The sequence below is a fragment of the Herpailurus yagouaroundi genome, unplaced genomic scaffold, assembly GCF_014898765.1.
Source record: "Herpailurus yagouaroundi ecotype Mexico unplaced genomic scaffold, PumYag 160, whole genome shotgun sequence".
Taxonomy (NCBI): Eukaryota; Metazoa; Chordata; class Mammalia; order Carnivora; family Felidae; genus Herpailurus; species Herpailurus yagouaroundi.
Window position 1 is genome coordinate 9,043,054 of NW_024412401.1, and position 20,568 is coordinate 9,063,621.

General features: G+C 39.3%; 1 protein-coding gene across 1 annotated transcript; it reads right to left on the minus strand.

Moving 5' to 3' along the window:
• Nucleotides 1–16,184: 16,184 nt before the first annotated feature.
• Nucleotides 16,185–16,736, minus strand: LOC121034395 (interferon alpha-2-like). The gene has a single exon (XM_040481204.1). It carries the CDS (start codon nt 16,734–16,736, stop codon nt 16,185–16,187), a length of 552 nt encoding a protein of 183 aa, XP_040337138.1.
• Nucleotides 16,737–20,568: the final 3,832 nt, after the last annotated feature.

The following is a 20,568-nucleotide window of genomic DNA, read 5'->3' on the forward strand; positions in this document are numbered from 1 at the left end:
CCAAGTGCCATTCTGACTACATTATATAAATTAAAGCAATTAATCCTCACCCCAGTTTTAGGAGGTGGTACAATGGTTATCTTAATTTTACAGATAAGGAAACTGGGCACAGGGGTCCTCTTTTCCTGGACTGTTAAGAAATTTAACAATAACATCCTGGTCTCAAAGTTTTAGCAGGGACGTTGAAGGTCTAGTGTAACTTTCCCATCCTCATTTCCAGACCCCTTGTAGGGAGGGAAACTTGATTTTGTTCCTAGCTCTGATTTCTTATTTTTATAAAATGTCCAATTTTGCCAACTCCTTGACTAGCTCTTGCTTCCAAATCCCTGCACATCTCTGGCTCTTCTCTCATTGTCCAATTCTTTAAATGTCTTTCCATCTCTATCTAGCAGTCTTAAAGTACCAATTATTTGATTATCTCTCTCCACTTCACAAATCCCGCCCCCCCCCCCCCCCCGCTTATGGCTCTTTGCAAATACAGCTCTTCCAGTAGAACATATCATTCTGTTCTGTACTTGATGGTTTATTTTTTTTTCTGTCTCTTCCAGATTAGACTTTTTTAATCTGAGCATTGTATGCCCAGTCATTAGCACAGTTTCCAGCCCATGGTAGGGACTTAAATATTGTTTATTAAATAAATACTGTGCCTGGAATATGTGCTTTGATGAGCTTCTGGTTGTCAAGCTCCAAGAGGCTATCTCAATGCTATTTGCTTAGAGTTCATGTAATAAGTTGTCTTGACAAGAATTCAAGCCCCTGTTACATGCATGAGCGCATTGCTAGGCAAGGTGAACAAAGGAAGAAAAACAAAATTCAAAATACAGTACTATTCCTTTTGATAAAACTTAAATATTATTTTAGACAAGGATAGCCCCACTGCGTGAGGATCTTCTTACTACTTCTTAAGCTCTTTTCAGCATGGTATTGCATCCAAAAGAAATAGAAATCTATCATCAAAAGTCTTTAGAAAGCAATACAGGTCTTCAGGGAAGTGTCTTGAAGAAATAGCAAAGTGGGAAACCATATCATGAAACTATTCAGTAAATCATATTGAGTTCCCGTTGCAAGAAAGTATAGGAAAAGATGGAAAGCTAATCAATTCATTTTATACAGCTCTTATAACCTAGAAAAGAAAATCAGAAGGAAAAAACCATATGACATTCTTACTTATAAACGTGAAGATAAAAATACCACGTTAAACATTAGGAGATCAGACCAAAAGTATTTATCAACAAACAACTGGAGTTTATCCAGGACATTAATGATAGTTCAAAAGAAAACTGTTTGTGGAATTCACTGCATTATTATGCAACAAAGAGAAAAACAAAACACTAGTCTTAATAGGTGTCTCAGAACCCCTGCATTAATTAAAAAGCTATACCTTAGCCTACTGAAGCTTGAAGAAGGAGCTTAAATCTGATCAATATTATTATATCTGTTAGGAATTCTTTTTGTTGTAAGTTAACAGGTAACTCAGTTATTAGAGGCAAAATAATGAAGGTGGGTGCTTATCTTATGTCAATTTAAAGTCTACAGGGTGATGGTTGCAGGGTTAGATCAGCAGCTTAAAGCTGTGAGTGTGCTGAACTGTCATCTCCGTCCCTCTCTTGGTCTCTTGCTCATAGTCATAGGTCGGGTACACTGACTGCAAACATCAAACACTTACAAGAGCATCCCTAGCAGAAAGAAAGGAATAAAGGCTGAAATTCTTATTAGAATTGCCCAGCAGACTTCCCCCAAATCTCATGTTTAGAATTGTGTCACATGGCTATATCTAGCTTATATTTGTGTCCCCCTCTCCAGTTTTGATTATATACTTAGGCCTAAAGCAGCACTGAGAACTCTAAGAATATGATAGAGGGATCATGCTATTTTTAAATGGCTTAGCTAACACCCACTTTTCCCACTGGCTTGAAAGTTCCACTAAATTCAATTGTCTTATCCTCAACTTTTATTCTGTTTCCTTTTAAAATTTTTATTTATTTTGAGAGAGAGAGCATAAGTGGGGTAGGGGCAGAGAGAGAGGGAGAGAGAAACTCCCAAGCAGGTTCTGAGCTATCAGCACCTGATGAGGGGCTGGATCCCACAAACTGTGAATGAGATCATGACCTTAGCTGAAATCAAGAGTCTGACGCTAAATTGACTGAGCCACCCAGGCAACCCCATTCTGTTTTCTTGATCGAATAGGACACCACTTGGTTTCAATTTCTATAGCCTTAGAAGATCATTTGATATTTGAGAAGTCAAGCTGACCTGTATATTTCTTCCTTTCTCAGATTTTCATGTAAATGATTTCTTCTTGATCCATTTTACAGTCAAGTTCCATCTAAAGTTCTTATTGATGTATGGATTAGGAATGAATTCAATTTATACACTAATACAAAATTTAAAATAATGTAGATTTGTATGTACAAAGAGAGAAATATCTCTAAGATCTATTACTAAGTAAAAAAAGACAAATTAGAGATTGATACATATGGAATAATAATATTGATGTATTTACACTGAATATTTCTGTATGTGCAGATTTCCTTAATACATAGGACAATGTCTAGAAGGATACACATTAAATTCTTAGCAGTGTGGGGTTGGGCTGGGGTCAAGAGGTGAAAGGTGGACTTTTTCCTTATATGAATTGTTTGAAAACTTAACAATGACAATAAATCCATGCGTATTTTGTAAATATAAATAAATTTAAGAATTCTCCCTTAGGGGGAGGAGCCAAGATGGTGGAACAGCACGCACGTTTTTTTTGTGTCTCCCATCCATGAATTACAGCCAGAACAACACTAAACCATCCTGCACACCGAGAAAACTGATCTGAGGATTAACAGAACAATCTGCACAACCTGAACCACAGAATCCAGCAGGTACGCGGCACAGAGAGGTGAACTGGCGGAGAGAGAGAAGCCACGGAGGTCAAGGAGCCACTTCGGAGTGAGGAGAGAGGACGGAGATGTTGGGGCAGGGGGAGAATACGGGAAAGCACCCCCCCCCCCTTCGAAAGCAGCTGGAGAGAAAGTGGAAAAGTGGAAACAGCCGCAGGGACTGAACGAAAAAGGGAGGAAGGAGAGGGTTTAAATTCCATTAAGATTATATAAAAAGAGAGTGCAGAGTCTGAAACTCCAAAGCTTGTTACCTGGAGGTGCTCTGGTGAGAAGGGCGAATCCCCAGGAACAGAGCGAGGTCTGGGGTTCTTCAGGCCACACAGGGCAAGGCGGTTCCCCTGCTGGGAGGACAACTGGTAGAGGCCATGTTGGTCCCCCAAAGGCAAGGCCCCAGTGAACAACCACATTCGCTGGTGCTGGAACAAGGTCATTAAGGGTGAAGCCTGGTGCCAGATGCGTGACGTGATTTGCCATAATCCCTGAAACGCTGCTGCCACACTATCTCGAGAACTTTTTCTGGGGCGGGCTGGCACCCGGACGTGGTCTCTGGTGGCTGTCAGCAGCACAGTCCCGCGAACATTTCTGGGTGTGGCCAGCACCTGGCCATTGCTCGGTGAGACCCTCCTGGGGTGGAACAGGTCAAAGCCGCAGTCCCTCAGAAATAAGGGGACGGAAAAAACAGCCGCATCTGAGACAACACTCGGGAGGGAAGTGCTGCCTGGGGCTTGGTCACGGACTGTGTAATAGCAGAGAGTGGAAGGAAGCTGAAGAAAAAGGACAGGTGCACAATTGCTGGTCGGGGAGAGCAGAGTTCTGATACTAGAGACCGGGTAGCTGGGTGACGCCATTTTCACTGCTCCCGCGCATGCGCATAGGCACCGACAAGCGCCACAACAAACCACCCCAGTAAGGTAAGCAGCCCCATCTAGTGGAGAATGGAGCCATTACACTAAGCCCCGCCCAACTGGGCCAACCTTGCTCTTCAGGAACATGAGTCTCTCTGCCTGCTTAGTTTATAGACTATAAAGAGCTTCATAGTTTGATTCTAGGGGAAAACAAAGTAATTTTAGTTGTATTTCAGTCAGTCCGCTGGTCCATCTATTCAATTTTCTTTTTTTTCTTTTTTCTTTTTCATTTCTTTTCTTTTTCCTGAATACAGAAAGAGAAAAAATTCATTTCTATTTTCAGTTTTTATTAAAAATTTTTTCTTTAAATTTTTTTACTATATTTTTAGTTTTGTGGAATTTTTTTCAAATTCTATTTTACTTCCATCATTTCATTTTATTCTACTTCAGTGTATTCACTTTTTCACATTTTCTTTTTTTTTTTTTTTAGTTTTTTTTTTTTCAACATTTTTTATTTATTTTTGGGACAGAGAGAGACAGAGCATGAATGGGGGAGGGGCAGAGAGAGAGGGAGACACAGAATCGGAAACAGGCTCCAGGCTCTGAGCCATCAGCCCAGAGCCTGACGCGGGGCTCGAACTCACGAACCGCGAGATCGTGACCTGGCTGAAGTCGGACGCTTAACCGACTGCGCCACCCAGGCGCCCCACTTTTTCACATTTTCAAACGATTTCCTTTTTTTTCCTTTCCCCTTTTTCTCTAATCTAATCAAGCGCCTTTCAACACCCAGACCAAAACACACCTAGGATCTAGCATCATTTATTTGTTGTTGTTGTTTTTTGTGTGTTTGTTTTTAATTTTTTAATTTTAATAATTTTTAAATTTTGTTATTTTTTACCTCATTACTTCCTTTTCTCCCTTCAAAATGATGAAATAAATGAATTCACCCCAACAGAAAGAGCAGGAAGAAATGACAGCCAGGGACTTAACCAACACAGATACAAGCAAGATGTGTGAACCAGAATTTAGAATCACGATAATAAGAATACTAGCTGGAGTCGAAAATAGATTAGAATCCCTTTCTGCGAAGATAAAAGAAGCAAAAGGTAGTCCAGATGAAATAAAAAATGCAATAACTGAGCTGCAATCATGGATGGATACCATGGCGGCAAGGATTGATGAGGCAGAACAGAGAATCAGTGATATAGAAGACAAACTTACGGAGAATAATGAAGCAGAAAAAAAAGGGGGGGAGACTGAGGCAAAAGAGCACGATTTAAGAATTAGAGAAATGAGTAACTCATTAAAAAGGAACAAAATCAGAATCATAGGGGTCCCAGAAGAGGAAGAGAGAGATATAGGGTTAGAAGGGTTATGTGAGCAAATCATAGCAGAAAACTTTCCTAACCTGGGGAAAGACACAGGCATCAAAATCCAGGAAGCACAGAGGACTCCCATTAGATTAAACAAAAACCAGCCATCAACAAGGCATATCATAGTCAAATTCACAAAATACTGAGGCAAGGATAATCATGAAAGCAGCAAGGGAAAAAAGTCCTTAACCTAAAAGGGAAGACAGATCAGGTTTGCAGCAGACCTATCCACAGAAACTTGGCAGGCCAGAAAGGAGTGGCAGGATATACTCAATGTGCTGAATCAGAAAAATATGCAGCCAAGAATTCTTTATCCAGCAAGGCTGTCATTCAAAATAGAAGGAGAGATTAAAAAAATTTCCCAGACAAACAAAAATTAAACAAGTTTGTGACCACTAAACCAGCCATGCAAGAAATTTTACGGGGGACTCTCTGAGAGGAGAAAAGATGGAAAAAAACCAAATAAATAAAGACCAAAAGCAACAAAGACTAGAAAGGACCAGAGAACACCAGCAGAAACTGCAACTCTACAAGCATCATAATGGCAATAAATTCATATCTTTCAGTACTCACTCTAAACGTCAATGGACTCAATGCTCCAATCAAAGGACATAGGGTACCAGAATGGATAAGAAAACAAGATCCATCTATATGCTGTTTACAAGAGACCCACTTTAGACCTAAAGACACCTTCAGATTGTAAGTGAGGGGATGGAGAACCATCTATCATGCTAATGGTCAACAAAAGAAAGCTGGAGTAGCCATACTTATATCAGACAATCTAGACTTTAAAATAAAGACTATATCAAGAGATGAATAAGGGCATTATATCATAATCCAGGGGTCTTTCCACCAAGAAGACCTAACAATTGTAAACATTTATGTGCCAAATGTGGAAGAACCCAAATATATAAATCAATTAATCACAAACATAAGGAAACTCATTGGGGCTCAGTCAGTTAAGCTTCCGACTTTGGCTCAGGTCATGATCTCATGGTTTGTGAGTTCAGGCCCCGCATCAGGCTCTGTGCTGACAGCTCAGCTGTAGGATTATGTGTCTCCTTCTCTCTCAGCCCCTTCCCCACTCGCACTCTGTCTCTGCCTCTCAAAAATGAATAAACGTTAAAAAAAAAATAAACTCATTGATAGTAATACCATAGTAGGGGACTTCAACACCCCACTCACAGCAATGGACAGATCATCTAATCAAAAAATCAACAAGGAAACAATGGTTTTGAATGATGCACTGGACCAGATGGACTTAACAGACATATTCAGAACATTTCATCCTAAAGCAGCAGAATATACATTCTTTTCCAGTGCACATGGAATGTTCTCCAGAATAGACCACATACTGGGACACGAATCAGCCCTCAACAAGTACAAAAAGATCGAGATCATACCGTGCATATTTTCAGACCACAACGCTATGAAACTTGAAATCAACCACAAGAAAAAATTTGGAAAGGTAACAAATACTTGGAGACTAAAGAACATCCTACTAAAGAATGAATGGGCTAATCAAGAACTTAAAGAGGAAATTAAAAAGTACATGGAAGCCAATGAAAATGATAACACCACAACCCGAAAACTCTGGGATGCAGGAAAGGTGGTCATAAGAAGAAAGTAAATAGCAATCTAGGCCTTCCTAAAAGAAGGAATAAAGATCTCAGATACACAATGTAACCTTACTCCTTAAAGAGCTGGAAAAAGAACAGCAATTAAAACCCCAAACCAGCAGAAGACAGGAAATAATAAAGATTAGAGCAGAAATTAATGCTTTTGAAACCAAAAAAAAAAAAAAAAAAACAAAACAAAACAACAACAACAACAACAACAACAAAAAACCCAGTAGAACAGACCAAGGAAACCAGAAGCTTGTTCTTTGAAAGAATTAACAAGATTGACAAACCACTAGCCAGTTTGATCAAAAAGAAAAAGGAAAGGACCCAAACAAACAAAATCCAGAATGAAAGAGGAGAGATCACAACCAATACAACAGAAATAAAAACAATAATATGAGAATATTATGAGCAATTATATGCCAATAAGATGGGCAATCTGGAAGAAATGGACAAATTCCTAGAAACATATACACTACCACAACTGAAACAGGAAGAAATAGAAAATTTGAACAGACCCATAACCAGTAAAGAAATCGAATTAGTAATCAAAAATCTGCCAAAAAAAAAAAAAAAAAAAAGAGTCCAGGGCCAGATGGCTTTCCAGGGGAATTCTACCAAACATTTAAGGAAGAGTTAACACCTATTCTCCTGAATCTGTTCCAAAAAAATAGAAATGGAAAGAAAACTTCCAAACTCTATGAAGCCAGCATTACCTTGATTCCAAAACCAGACAGAGACCCCACTAAAAAGGAGAACTACAGACCAAGTTCATCCATGATGAACATGGATGCAAAAATCCTCAACAAGATATTAGCCAACCAGACCCAACAGTACATTAAAAAAATTATTCACTACGACCAAATGGGATTATACCTGGGATGCAGGGCTGGTTCAATATCCACAAAACAATCAATGTGATTCATCACTTCAATAAAAGAAAAGAAAAGAACCATATGATCCTCTCAATAGATGCAGAGAAAGCATTTGACAAAATACAACATCGCTTCTTGATAAAAACCCTCATGAAAGTAGGGATAGAAAGATCATACCTCGGGATCATAAAAGCCATATATGAACGACCCAATGCTAATATCGTCCTCAATGGGGAAAAACTGAGAGCTTTCCCCCTGAGGTCAGGAACAAGACAGGGATTTCCACTCTCACCACTGTTATTCAACATAGTATTGGAAGTCTTAGCCTCTGCAATTAGACAACACAAAGAAATAAAAGGCATCCGAATTGGCCACGAGGAGGTCAAACTTTCACTCTTCACAGATGACATGATACTCTATATGGAAAACCCCAAAGATTCCACCAAAAAACTGCTAGAACTGATTCATGAATTTAGCAAAGTTGCAGGATATAAAATCAATGCACAGAAATCGGTTGCATTCCTATACACCAACAATGAAGTGACAGAAAGAGAAATCAAGGAATCGCTCCTATTTACAATTGCACCAAAGCCCATAAAATACCTAGGAATAAATCTAACCAAAGAGGTGAAAAATCTATACACTGAAAACTATAGAAAGCTTATGAAAGAAGTTGAAGAAGACACAAAAAAAATGGGTAAAGATTCCATGCTCATGCATAAGAAGAACAAATATTGTTAACATGTCGATACTACCCAAAGCAATCTACATATTCAATGCAATCCCTATCAAAATAACACCAGCATTATTCACAGAGGTAGAACAAACAATCCTAAGATTTATATGGAACCACAAAAGACCCCAAATAGCCGAAGCTATTTCTTCAAAAAGAAAACCAGAGCAGGAGGCATCACAGTCCCAGACTTCAAACTATACTACAAAGCTGTAATCATCCAGACAGTATGGTACTGGCACAAAAACAGACACTCAGGTCAATGGAACAGAATAGAGAACCCAGACATGGACCCACAAATGTATGGACAACTAATCCTTGATAAAGCAGGAAAGAATATCCAGTGACATAAAGACAGTCTCTTCAGCAAGTGGTCTGGGAAAACTGGAAGCAACATGCAGAAGAATGAACCTGGACCACTTTCTTACACCATACACAAAAATAAACTCAAAATGAATGAAAGACCTAAATGTAAGACAGGAAGCCATCAAAATCCTTGAGGAGAAAGCAGGCAAAAACCTCTTTGATCTTGGCCGCAGCAACTTCTTACTCAACACATCTCTGGAGGCAAGGGAAACAAAAGGAAAAATGAACTACTGGGACCTCATCAAAATAAAAAACGTCTGCACAGTGAAGGAAACAATCAGCAAAACTAAAAGGCAACCGACAGAATGGGAGAAGATACTTGCAAATACATATCAGATAAAAGGTTAGTATCTAAAATCTATAAGGAACTTATCAACACCCAAAAACCAAATAATCCAGTGAAGAAATGGGCAAAAGACATGAATAGACACTTCTCCAAGGAAGACATCCAGATGGCCAACCGACAGATGAAAAAATGTTCCATATCACTCATCATCAGGGAAATACAAATCAACACCACAATGAGATACCACCTTACACCTGTCAGAATGGCTAACATTAACAACTCAGGCAACAATAGATGTTGGCGAGGATGTGGAGAAAGAGGATATCTTTTGCATTGTTGGTGGGAATGTAAGTTGGTGCAGTCACTCTGGAAAACAGTATGGAGGTTCCTCAAAAAACTAAAAATAGAACTACCCTGCGACCCAGAAATTGCATTACTAGGCATTTATCTACGGGATATAGGTGTGCTGTTTCGAAGGGACACATGCACCCCAATATTTACAGCAGCACTATGAACAATAGCCAAAGTATGGAAAGAGCCCAAATGTCCATCAATGGATGATTGGATAAAGAAGATGTGGTGTGTGTATACACACACACACACACACACACACACACATATACAAATGGAGTATTACTCGGCAATCAAAAAGAATGAAATCTTGCCATTTGCAACTACATAGATGGAACTGGAGGGTATCATGCTAAGTGAAATTAGTCTGTCAGAAAAAGACAAATATCATAGGACTTCACTCATATGAGGACTTTAAGATACAGAACAGATGAACATAAGGGAAGGGAAACAAAAATAATATAAAAACAGGGAGGAGGACAAAACATAAGAGACTCTTAAATATAGAGAACAAACAGAGGGTTCCTGGAAGGGTTGTGGGAGGGCGGCTGGGCTGAACGGGTAAGGGGCACTAAGGAATCTACTCCTGAAATCATTGTTGCACTATATGCAACTAACTTGGTTGTAAATTAAAAAAAAAAAAAAAGAAAGAAAGAAATCTCCTTTAAAGTCACAGTTACCACGACAGCTGGTCATCCTCATATCACTCTCACCTGTCTTTGCAAACTGCAGACCATCCTGCTCTCCTTGCCTCCTTCCAAACAGCAAGACTTTTTTTTCCCTTCTGTGAGTCACTTCAGGGGAGCGTCTTCATCCCTAACTCCAAGGAACCCAACACTGAGAGTCAAGAGACACACCCAGGTCATCTCCTTATGGGGGGTGGAGGGAGGGGAGAAGAGACCAGGAATACTTACCCTTGAATATTTTTCTCCCTGGTAGTAGATTTTGAAAATAAAATATTCATTAACAGTACAAGGTAACCCCTGATAAGCGTTAATATGAAAGAAGCTACGTAGGTCAGAACAAGGAGGGAAGGAGGAGAGCCCATAACCTGAGACATTTCCATGAGGCCCTCGGTTAGATATTTTCCCTGTATTTATCCATGATGAAACAACTTTCTTACTACTGCCTTCATTTTTGTCACTACTGAATAGGGCTCAGTCTACTACTAACTTGTTACTGACATTACCCTCTTCCTGATCACCAGAGACCTGATTGACAAATTCAATAGACTCCTCTTGGTTTGAATAACAACAATAATAACTCTCCATTTCATGGGCCAAGTATTGTTTTTTACTGCATACCCTATCTCACTTAATCAATTCAGCAATGTTGCGAGGAAGGTATAATTCTTCCCATTTTGTAGAGGAGAAAACTGAGGCTGCTCAAAAAGGTTCAGTATATTTCCCAAGGTCATACAGTGAATTAGACAGAAGCCAGAATTTAAACACTAGTTTAGGGGCGCCTGGGTGGCTCAGTCGGTTGAGCGTCTAACTTCAGCTTGGGTCATGATCTCACGGTCTGTGGGTTCGAGCCCCACGTCGGGCTCTGTGCTGACAGTTCAGAGTCTGGAGCCTGCTTCAGATTCTGTGTCTCCCTGTCTCTCTGCCCCATCCCCACTCATGCTCTGTCTCTCTCTGTCTTAAAAATAAATAAAACGTTAAAAAAATTTTTTTTTAATTTTTTTTTAACGTTTATTTATTTTTGAGACAGGGAGAGACAGAGCATGAATGGGGGAGGGTCAGAGAGAGAGGGAGACACAGAATCTGAAACAGGCTCCAGGCTCTGAGCTGTCAGCACAGAGCCCGACGCGGGGCTCGAACTCACAGAGTGCGAGATTGTGACCTGCGCCGAAGTCGGCCGCTTAACCAACTGAGCCACCCAGACACCCCTAAAAAATTTTTTTTAAACACTAGTTTAGACTGAAAAAATCCCATGCCTTTACCCACACTGATATGAGTTTAGGTTGTCTATGCAAGACTTAAAATGTTTTCTTTTAATTTTAATTGTGGTAAAATGCAAAGGCATAAAATTTACCATCTTAGCCATTTTTAAGCTTATAGTATATTCACATTGTTGCACAACCAACCTCCTGAACTCTTTTCATCTTGCAAAACTGAAAACTCTATACTCATTAAGAAACAACCTCCCATTCTCCCCTCGCCTAAGCCCCTGGCAACCACCACTCCACTTTCTGTATCTAGGAATGTGACTACTCTAGGTACTGCATATAATTGAAATCATACAGTATTTATCTTTTCTGTGACTGGCTTATTTAATTTAGTATAATGTGTCTGACTTCAGCTCAGATCATGATCTCACGGTTCATGAGTTCGAGCCCCTGTCAGCCTCTGAGGTGTCAGCACAGCTCAGGTATAATGTATAGTATACTATAATATATATGTATGTATATGTGTGTGTGTGTGTATATATAGTATAGTATACTATATATATACTATACTATATATAGTATATATAATGTATATATGTATGTATATATGTATATAGTAAACTATAATATATAATGTATAGTATATATAATGTATATATGTATATATGTGTATATATACATAGTAAACTATAACATATAATGTATAGTATATATATAATGTATAGTATAATGTCTTAAATGTTCATTCATCTTGTAGCATGTGTCAGATTCCTTTCCTTTTTAAAGCTGAATAACATTCCACTGTCTTGATAGACCACATCTTATTTATCCATTTATCTATTAGTGGGCACTTGGGTTGCTTCTATCTTTTGGCTGTTGTGAATAGTGCTGCTATGACCATGAGTGTACAAATATCTGAGAAACTGCATTTCACTTCTTTGAGGGTATACCCAGAAGTGGAATTGCCGGATTTGCTGGATCATATGGCAATTCTATTTTTAATTTTTTAGGGAACCATCATACTTTTTTCCATAGCGACTGTACCATTCTACCTTCTCACCAACAGTGTATAAGGGTTCCAATTTCTCTATACCCTTGTCAACACTTTTTTTTTTGTAGTTACCATTCTAACAAGCGTGAAGTAGCATCTCGTTGTGGTTTTGATTTGCATTTGCCTAATGATCAGTGATGTTGAGCATAGTTTCATATCCTTATTGGCCATTTGTGTATCTTCTTTGGAGAAATGTCTCTCCAAAATCCTTTGCCTATTTTAAAATTAGGTTTGGGTTTTGCTGCCGTTGTTATGGATGCAAGACTTTTAACACCCTTTTATCCCCTCAAGTTTTGTACTTTGGTTTTTGAGGTAAGTTCCCTGGCAGATTCTCTGTATTTTTGACCAATTCTTTCTCCTCAGCTCCTGAAATGTAGAGACGTTAGCCAAAGATCAAGAGGCATCTGAATTTCTTTTTTGTTTTTTAACGTTTATTTATTTTTGAGAGAGAGAGAGACAGACAGAGCGAGAACAGAGGAGGGGAAGAGAGAGGGAGAGAGAGAATCTGAAGCAGGCTCCAGGCTCTGAGCTGTGAGCACAGAGACCAACAGGGGCTTGAACTCATGACCTGTGAGATCGTGACCTGAGCCGAAGTCAGACGCTTAACTGACTAAGCCACCCAAATGCCCCTGAATTTCTTTAAATAATTACCACAACAAACTCAGACATGAGTAATTATTTACTGAGTAACTATAGTGTGCACGTTAGTAAAAAAACGATAGTAACAGGGGCACCTGAGTGGCTCAGTCAGTTAAACATCCGACTCCTGGTTTCGGCTCAGGTCACGATCTCATGAGTTCTGTGCTGATAGCCTGCTTGGGATTCTCTCTCTCCCTCTCTCTCTCTCTGACCCTCCCCCACTTGTGCTCACTCTCTCTCTTTCTCTTTCTCTCTCTCTCTAAATAAACTTTTTAAACAAATGATAGTAACAATATCTCACTTCTATGTGATTCTTATGTGCCTGGCATTTTGTACCCATTACTCATTTAATCTCATAAGTCTCTGTGGTGTGGGGGGCCAGGCCCCGGTGCCAGGCTGAGACCGGGTCGAGCAACGTTCCCTGTTGACTCAAGCCAACCCGGTGGTTCCCCCTCCCATTCCCCCACTTTCAAGGGCATACGAAAGCCTTGTCAAGGCTGAGAGAGTTAATTCCTGAAGACTGTGGTCTGCAGGTGTTGGCAGTAATGCTACCTCCCTTTTTCTACCCCGAGTCAGATGGTAACAAACATGGGAATTGTGTTTTGCTAGCAATCTTATCAACAAGGTCTTGTGACCCGTCTAGAAAATGCACAGGAAACACAGAACTAAATGTTTTGGTGGGCAGCAATTATGTGAAACCTGTTTATTCTTAGAATGACCTAACCCATAAGAGTCTGGTTATAAAAGATTGTGTACAGCAACAATAAAGCCGTCACTTGGGCCATCAGCCCAGGGGACCCTCCTGTTCCCAAACTTTCTCTTCTCTCTTTTTTTCTTGCATTCCCCTACCCTCAGGACCCTGACCTCGGTGTTTGTCGCGCCGGCCGCGACACTGTGGTAGGTATTAGTATGAATCCCATAATACAACTGTGAAAATTAAGCCACGGAAGATTTAGGCAACTTCCCTAAGACCTGCAATAAACCATGGGAGATGCTACGAAGCATTCCTCTTTGCAAGAAACCCAACGGAAAAGACAAGACTAGCACACTAGAGTTAATATGAAATAATGCAGCATTCATAAAAACTAATAACTCTTTCAACACAACTACTCTATATATGGGTTTAATTTTTTACTCTTATTAACCATCTTTATGATCTCTCTGCACTGCCCTGTAAACGGGATGAGACACTCTGAAAGAAGTCATAATCACTCCTCTAAAGGATCAATTACTCAGCAATCATGTAAAGGTTCCTCTGTGCAAAGTTCTGGACTAGCTGACTTGGGTGAAAGGATCTAGTATTTCCTTGTCCTTGCGGAACTCACGGTCTTTGGGGAAGACATGAACATGGGAAATGCTTAAAAGAAGAAAAGATCCTCTCTCTAGATGATTTAAAGTGTACAATTCAGTGGTACTCAGTACCTTCACCATGTTGTGCAATCCATTTCCAGAACTTTTTCATCACCCCAAATGGAAACTTCATACACATTAAGCAATTGTCTCTCCTCACACCCTCTTCCTTTTCAGCCCCTGACAACCACAGTCTGCTTTCTGTCCCTATGGATTTATATTTCATATAAATGGAATCATACAATTAGTGATCTTTTGCGTCTGGCTTCTACCACTTTGCATAATGTTTTCGAGGTTCCTTCCCATTGCAGCAAGTATATCAGTACAATTTCATTCCTTTTTATGGCCGAACAGTATTCCATGGCATGAATATACTACAGTTTATCCATTCATCCACCAATGGGCTGTTTCCACTTTTTGCTATCATGAATTGTGCTGTTGAGAACATACGTGTGCAAACATTTGCTTGAATATTCATTTTCAATTCTCTTGTGATCCATATCTAGAAGTGAAATTACTGGACCATCTGGTAATTGTATGTTTCACTTTTTGAAGAACCACTAAACTGTTTTCCACAGAACCTGAAACATTTTACATTCTCACCAACAATGTATAAAGGTTGTGATGTCTCTGAATTCACCAACTCTTGTTTTATTTTCCATTTTTTTTATGATAACCGTCTTAGTAAGTACGAAATGGTATCTCACTGTGGTTCTGATTTGCATTTCTCTAATGACTAATGATACTGAACATCTTTTTATATTATTGTTGACCCTTTTTTAATCTTATTTGAAAAACAATTTCTATTCAAGTCCTTTGTCCATTTTTTATTAAGGTTTTTTTGCCTTTTTATTATTCAGTTATAAGAGTTCTTTATATATTCTGCACACTAGACTCTTATTAGATATACAATTTGCAAATATTTTCTTTCATTCTGAAGAATGCCTTGTCACTTTCTTGATAGTGTCCTTTGCTGCACAAGTTTTACTTTGATGAAGTTCAATGTAGGTATGTTTTTCTTTTGTTACTTATGCCTTTAGTGTCTTATCCAAGAAACCATTGGCAAATGTAATGTCATTCAAGATTTAGCTTTTTCTCTAAGAGTTTTGTAGATCTAGCTTTGAAGATATTATTCTTTCCTCATTAATTGGTCCTAATACCCTTGTCAAAGATCAAGTGACCATAGATGTATAGGTTTATTTCCGGATTCTCAATTCTACTCTATTGATCTATATGTCTACCTTTATGCCAGTACACGCTGTTTCCATAACTGTAGTTTATAGTATGTTTTGAAATCAGGAATGTGAGTTTTCCAACTTTGCTTTTATTTTTCAAGATTTTTTCAGCAATTTGAAGTCACTTGCAATTCCATATGAGTGTTAGCATTGGCTTTTCCACTGTCCGTGTTGGGCTACCCCCATTCCCTTTGCATTCGGGAACCTTCCGTAGGCTTATTTTGTGAGATCAGGCTTTAGGTTAGGTTTTTATTTTTAAAAAATGTGTGCAAGCACAATCGATTTTTAAAAATTGCTTTTATTTCCCATGAATTAAAAATAAATAATAGTCTAATACACAGCATAACACTAAACAGGTGGTCTGTGAACAATAAATACTTAAATAAATGCTTAAATACTTAAATAATTACTTAAGTATGAGTAGCACTAATATTTCAAATAATTTAAATAAATAAAAAATACAAAAGATTTTAAGCTATAAGCAAATGAATTGTGCATTTCTCTGTTCTAAACAGCTTACTGCAACTTATAACATTTACTATGATTTTAAATAATCTCACACATTTGCTATTATTCACTTTTCATATGGCATAAAATTAGAGATGAAGATTGCACTCTGAGTCCTAGAAAATAGCCATTTAGTTGGCCAGGTGAACTGTTTTCAAACTCAGCATCCTTTTTATTTCCTGAATGTCCCTGTGAGCTTGTTAATGACGAGCAAGCATCTTCTGATTTCTACCCTGACAACCTCCCAGGCACAGTGGCTGTATTCTTTCTCTTTAAGATAGAGACTGATTCCTTGGAAGTATCTCTTCACAGCCAGTCTGGAGTTCTCATTTCCCAGGGGTAGCTGTTCCATGTTCATTTCCTCCCTCAAACACGTCTCCAGGTCATCCAGCTGTTGGTAAAGTCCAACAAGGAATCTGTCCAGAAGCGTCTCATCCCAAGCCACAAAGGAGTTGCTTTTGCTGAAGAGGTTGAAGATCTGCTGGAGCATCTCATGCACGATAGCTGTCACTTGTGTCTTCTCAAGCTGGTTCCCAGCCACAAGTATCTGAGGAAAGTTGAAGTCAGTCCTGTCCTTCAGACAGGACAGAATGGAGACTCTCTCCATTTGACTCAAAAGTGTGAAGGTTTCTGGATCGCTCGGACGCAGGTCACAGTCCAGAGAGTAGGCAGGGCTGGAGCACAGCATCACCAGAGCCAACAGCACAGAGATTGAGAGAGCCATGAGGCAGCTGGAGGGTGGGATTCTGCAGGACTGCCTGAAGAGGAAGTCTCAGAAAGTTCTAAGAACTTTGGGTGATGAGTGCCTTTTAAATCACGAACATAGAAACTTTCATTTTCTGGGTTTTTCCATTTTTGCCCGGTCTTTTCCTTTTCTACTTTTTTTTTTTTACAAAATCAGTAAAAAATGTACATTTATTGACATGAATGCCTAGATGGGGGACTCCAACCACATGTGCCAGTGCAGTATCTACACAGCATTATAACATATTTTTCATACCACCCAGATTGTTCTTGGGGAGAAAAGCCTAGACAAAGTCAGAAAAGGGAGAAATATTTATGCAAGAAATGATGGTCTTTCTAAGTCAACAAGAAATATAAAAAAGCTATTAAAACAGGAGATTTAAATTTTTCTTACTTTTTTCCTTGTTTACACTTTTCTGCCTTCTTTAAAGCTTTTCAGTTGTATATATGCCTCAAAGATATCACTTGAGTTTCATCTGAAAACTCATGGAAGATACTGTTTGGAAAACAGTATTGCAGAGATCATTTGTCAAAATGGCCTGCCTAGCACTTTGCTAGGTGCTCGTGTCCCTAAAAGTTTCAAGTCTGCATTCAAGTGTGTGAGTCTCTTGGTTCTCTACCAAGTACAACCTTTCATAGTAAGGGGCGCCTGGGTGGCGCAGTCGGTTAAGCGTCCGACTTCAGCCAGGTCACGATCTCGCGGTCCGTGAGTTCGAGCCCCGCGTCGGGCTCTGGGCTGATGGCTCAGAGCCTGGAGCCTGCTTCCCATTCTGTGTCTCCCTCTCTCTCTGCCCCTCCCCCATTCATGCTCTGTCTCTCTCTGTCCCAAAAATAAATAAAACGTTGAAAATATATATATATATATATAAAAAAAAACAAAACAAAAAAAACAAAATCTAGGGAAACCTAGGTGGCTCAGTCGTTTGAGCATCTGACTTCAGCTCAGGTCATGATCTCATGGTTCCTGAGTTCAGTTCCAGCCCTGCATCTAGCTCCCTGCTGTTCCCACAGAGTCCACTTGGATCCTCTGTCCCTCTAGCTCTCTGCCCCTCCCCCACTTGTACGCGCTCTCTCTCAAAAATAAGTAAACATAAAAAAAATAAAAATTAAAAAAATAAAATCTAGGGGCGCCTGGGTGGCTCAGTCAGTTAAGTGTCTGACTTCGGCTCAGGTCATGATCTCACGGTTTGTGAGTTCGAGCCCCACATTGGGCTCTGTGCTGACAGCTCGGAGCCTGGAGCCTGCTTCGGATTCTGTGTCTCCCTCTCTCTCTGCCCCTCCCCCATTTGTGCTCTATCAAAAATAAATAAGTGTAAAAAAAAATTTTTTTTAATCTAAAAGAAACCCAACAAAGCATATCATGATATCTGTTCATTGAATCTGTAATATATAGATTATTTTTAATAATATTAATGGCAGCAGTATTAATTCCAATTATATGTAGGTTCTCAGCAAAGTGTTTTGCAAACATTATTTCATTTTATCTTCACAACTTTCCTAAGAGGGAATTACTGTAATTATTTGCATTTTGCAGATAAGGAAACCAAAAACTCAGAGAGGTTACTTAACTTGCTAAAAGACACAATTTGCTACATGAGTGGTACTTCACCCTGCACTATTCTGCCTCCACATTACTCCTTAACTTTAAGCATTCTCTTTTGGCTACATTCTCTATGCTTGTGATTAAGTAATCAATTTAACTATTTGTTTACCATCTGACTGCCCTGATAGACTATAACCTCCCTGAGGGCAGTAATGTGTATCTTGAGTGTCACAGAGGAGGCACACAGAGAGTTTTCTGTCCCATAACAAATACAAAAAGGACTACATGTTCCAAATACGAGTAGGCCTTAAATTTGTGGGCTGCGTCAGAAAACAACAGTCCTCCGAAAACAGAGATAGTAAGAATAACTTTTATTCTGCAATATTGTTTTCTAAACAAAATCTCCCGTGAGTTTAAGACCAACTCAAGTGAGATGCATCTTAAATGGATTCTTTTTTTTTTTACCTTTTTATTTTATTGTATTATTATTTTTTTCAATATGTGAAATTTATTGTCAAATTGGTTTCCATACAACACCCAGTGCTCATCCCAAAAGGTGCCCTCCTCAATACCCATCACCCACCCTCCCCTCCCTCCCACCCCCCATCAACCCTCAGTTTGTTCTCAGTTTTTAACAGTCTCTTATGCTTTGGCTCTCTCCCACTCTAACCTCTTTTTTTTTTTTTTCCTTCCCCTCCCCTATGGGTTTCTGTTAAGTTTCTCAGGATCCACATAAGAGTGAAACCATATGATATCTGTCTTTCTCTGTATGGCTTATTTCACTTAGCATCACACTCTCCAGTTCCATCCACGTTGCTACAAAGGGCCATATTTCGTTCTTTCTCTTTGCCATGTAGTACTCCATTGTGTATATAAACCACAATTTCTTTATCCATTCATCAGTTGATGGACTTAAATGGATTCTTTAATCTGGATGATTTCTGAAAATACGTCAGATGGGAGCAGGGAGTTTCAAAGATCCAGTAGAGATCAACAAAACACACCATTTGAAAGACAAGACTGGAATCTAGCAAGTGAAAAGAAAGCTGTATCCTCTTCAAGGGTATTGCAGTGTCTCTGGAATAAGCGAATGGTGCTTTTTCGTGACTAAGAATGGCAGCTGGAGAGAAAAAACTTGCTAAGTATTAATCTAAGATAGGAAGATAGGAAGAAGATCAGAGAAGGCCCCAACTAGTGGCTAGGAGAGTGGACTCTGGGGCCAGACTGCCTGGATTCCTATCATAGTTCCAGCCTGTGTGTGTGTGTGACCTTGGGCTTCTTGTTTTTCTCCCCTGTCATATGGAAATAATAATCATATCGATTTCACTGGGTTGCTGTGAAGGTGGGATGATGTCATGTACCTGTAACAATGCCTGGGCAAAATAAGTACTCAACAGCCGTCAGCCGTTATCACAACGGAGAAAACTAACCCATCCAACTATGGGAACTGGATGCAAGTTTTCCCTGAAGTGATCGGCTTCTCTTCCTTCTCAGCTCACTAATAAACACTTTTATTTCTAATGTCATCTCTTCTGTGTTCATCTAGCAGGTGTTCACATGACAGGGAGTGCCCTGTCCCAGTCACTAACGTCTATCAGCTTCCAAGTAATAACTGACCTCTCACACATTAATAAAATGGCTGTCTGATCTATAACCCAGTCTCTTGAGGGTGAGTTGGTACAACTAAATCCTTGGAATCTGATCACCTCTGTCGATAGAGAAAAAAGTAGATAGGTGATAGACAGATAGATAGATAGAGGGATAGACAGATTTGCGGATTCAGCAAAGCCAAAAACTAGCCCTTTAGGTAACCGCCCACCTTTAAAAAAGTCAGCTGTCCTCCTTGAGGACCTTTCTGCAGGGAAACAATCTCACACAGACTTGTTTGAAACCTGCCAGTCTATAGAGCTCTTAATCCCTTGCAGAGGTTTAGTGACATTTTGTCGTTTGGACAGAGAAGATGTCACTTTTTTTTCCCTTTCATTTTCAGCATTTACTTTCCATTTGTCTTTTGTGCATTACGTTTTTATGACTGCTTCCTTTTACTCTCTAGGAATGTTAAGAGAGAGAGGGAAGTTCTGATGTTTTGAAAATCATAGAGGAAATGTCATCTCTTCTTTTCTCTTACATTTTCCCTTCCTTGTTTCCCAACAAACCTCAGAGTGGAAATAGAAAAGCACTAGGACAGCTTTCATAAAGAGAAAAGACAAATACAAATGAAAGGCAACGATTTTATAATTATGCCAAAATAGCAAAGAACAACAAGGAC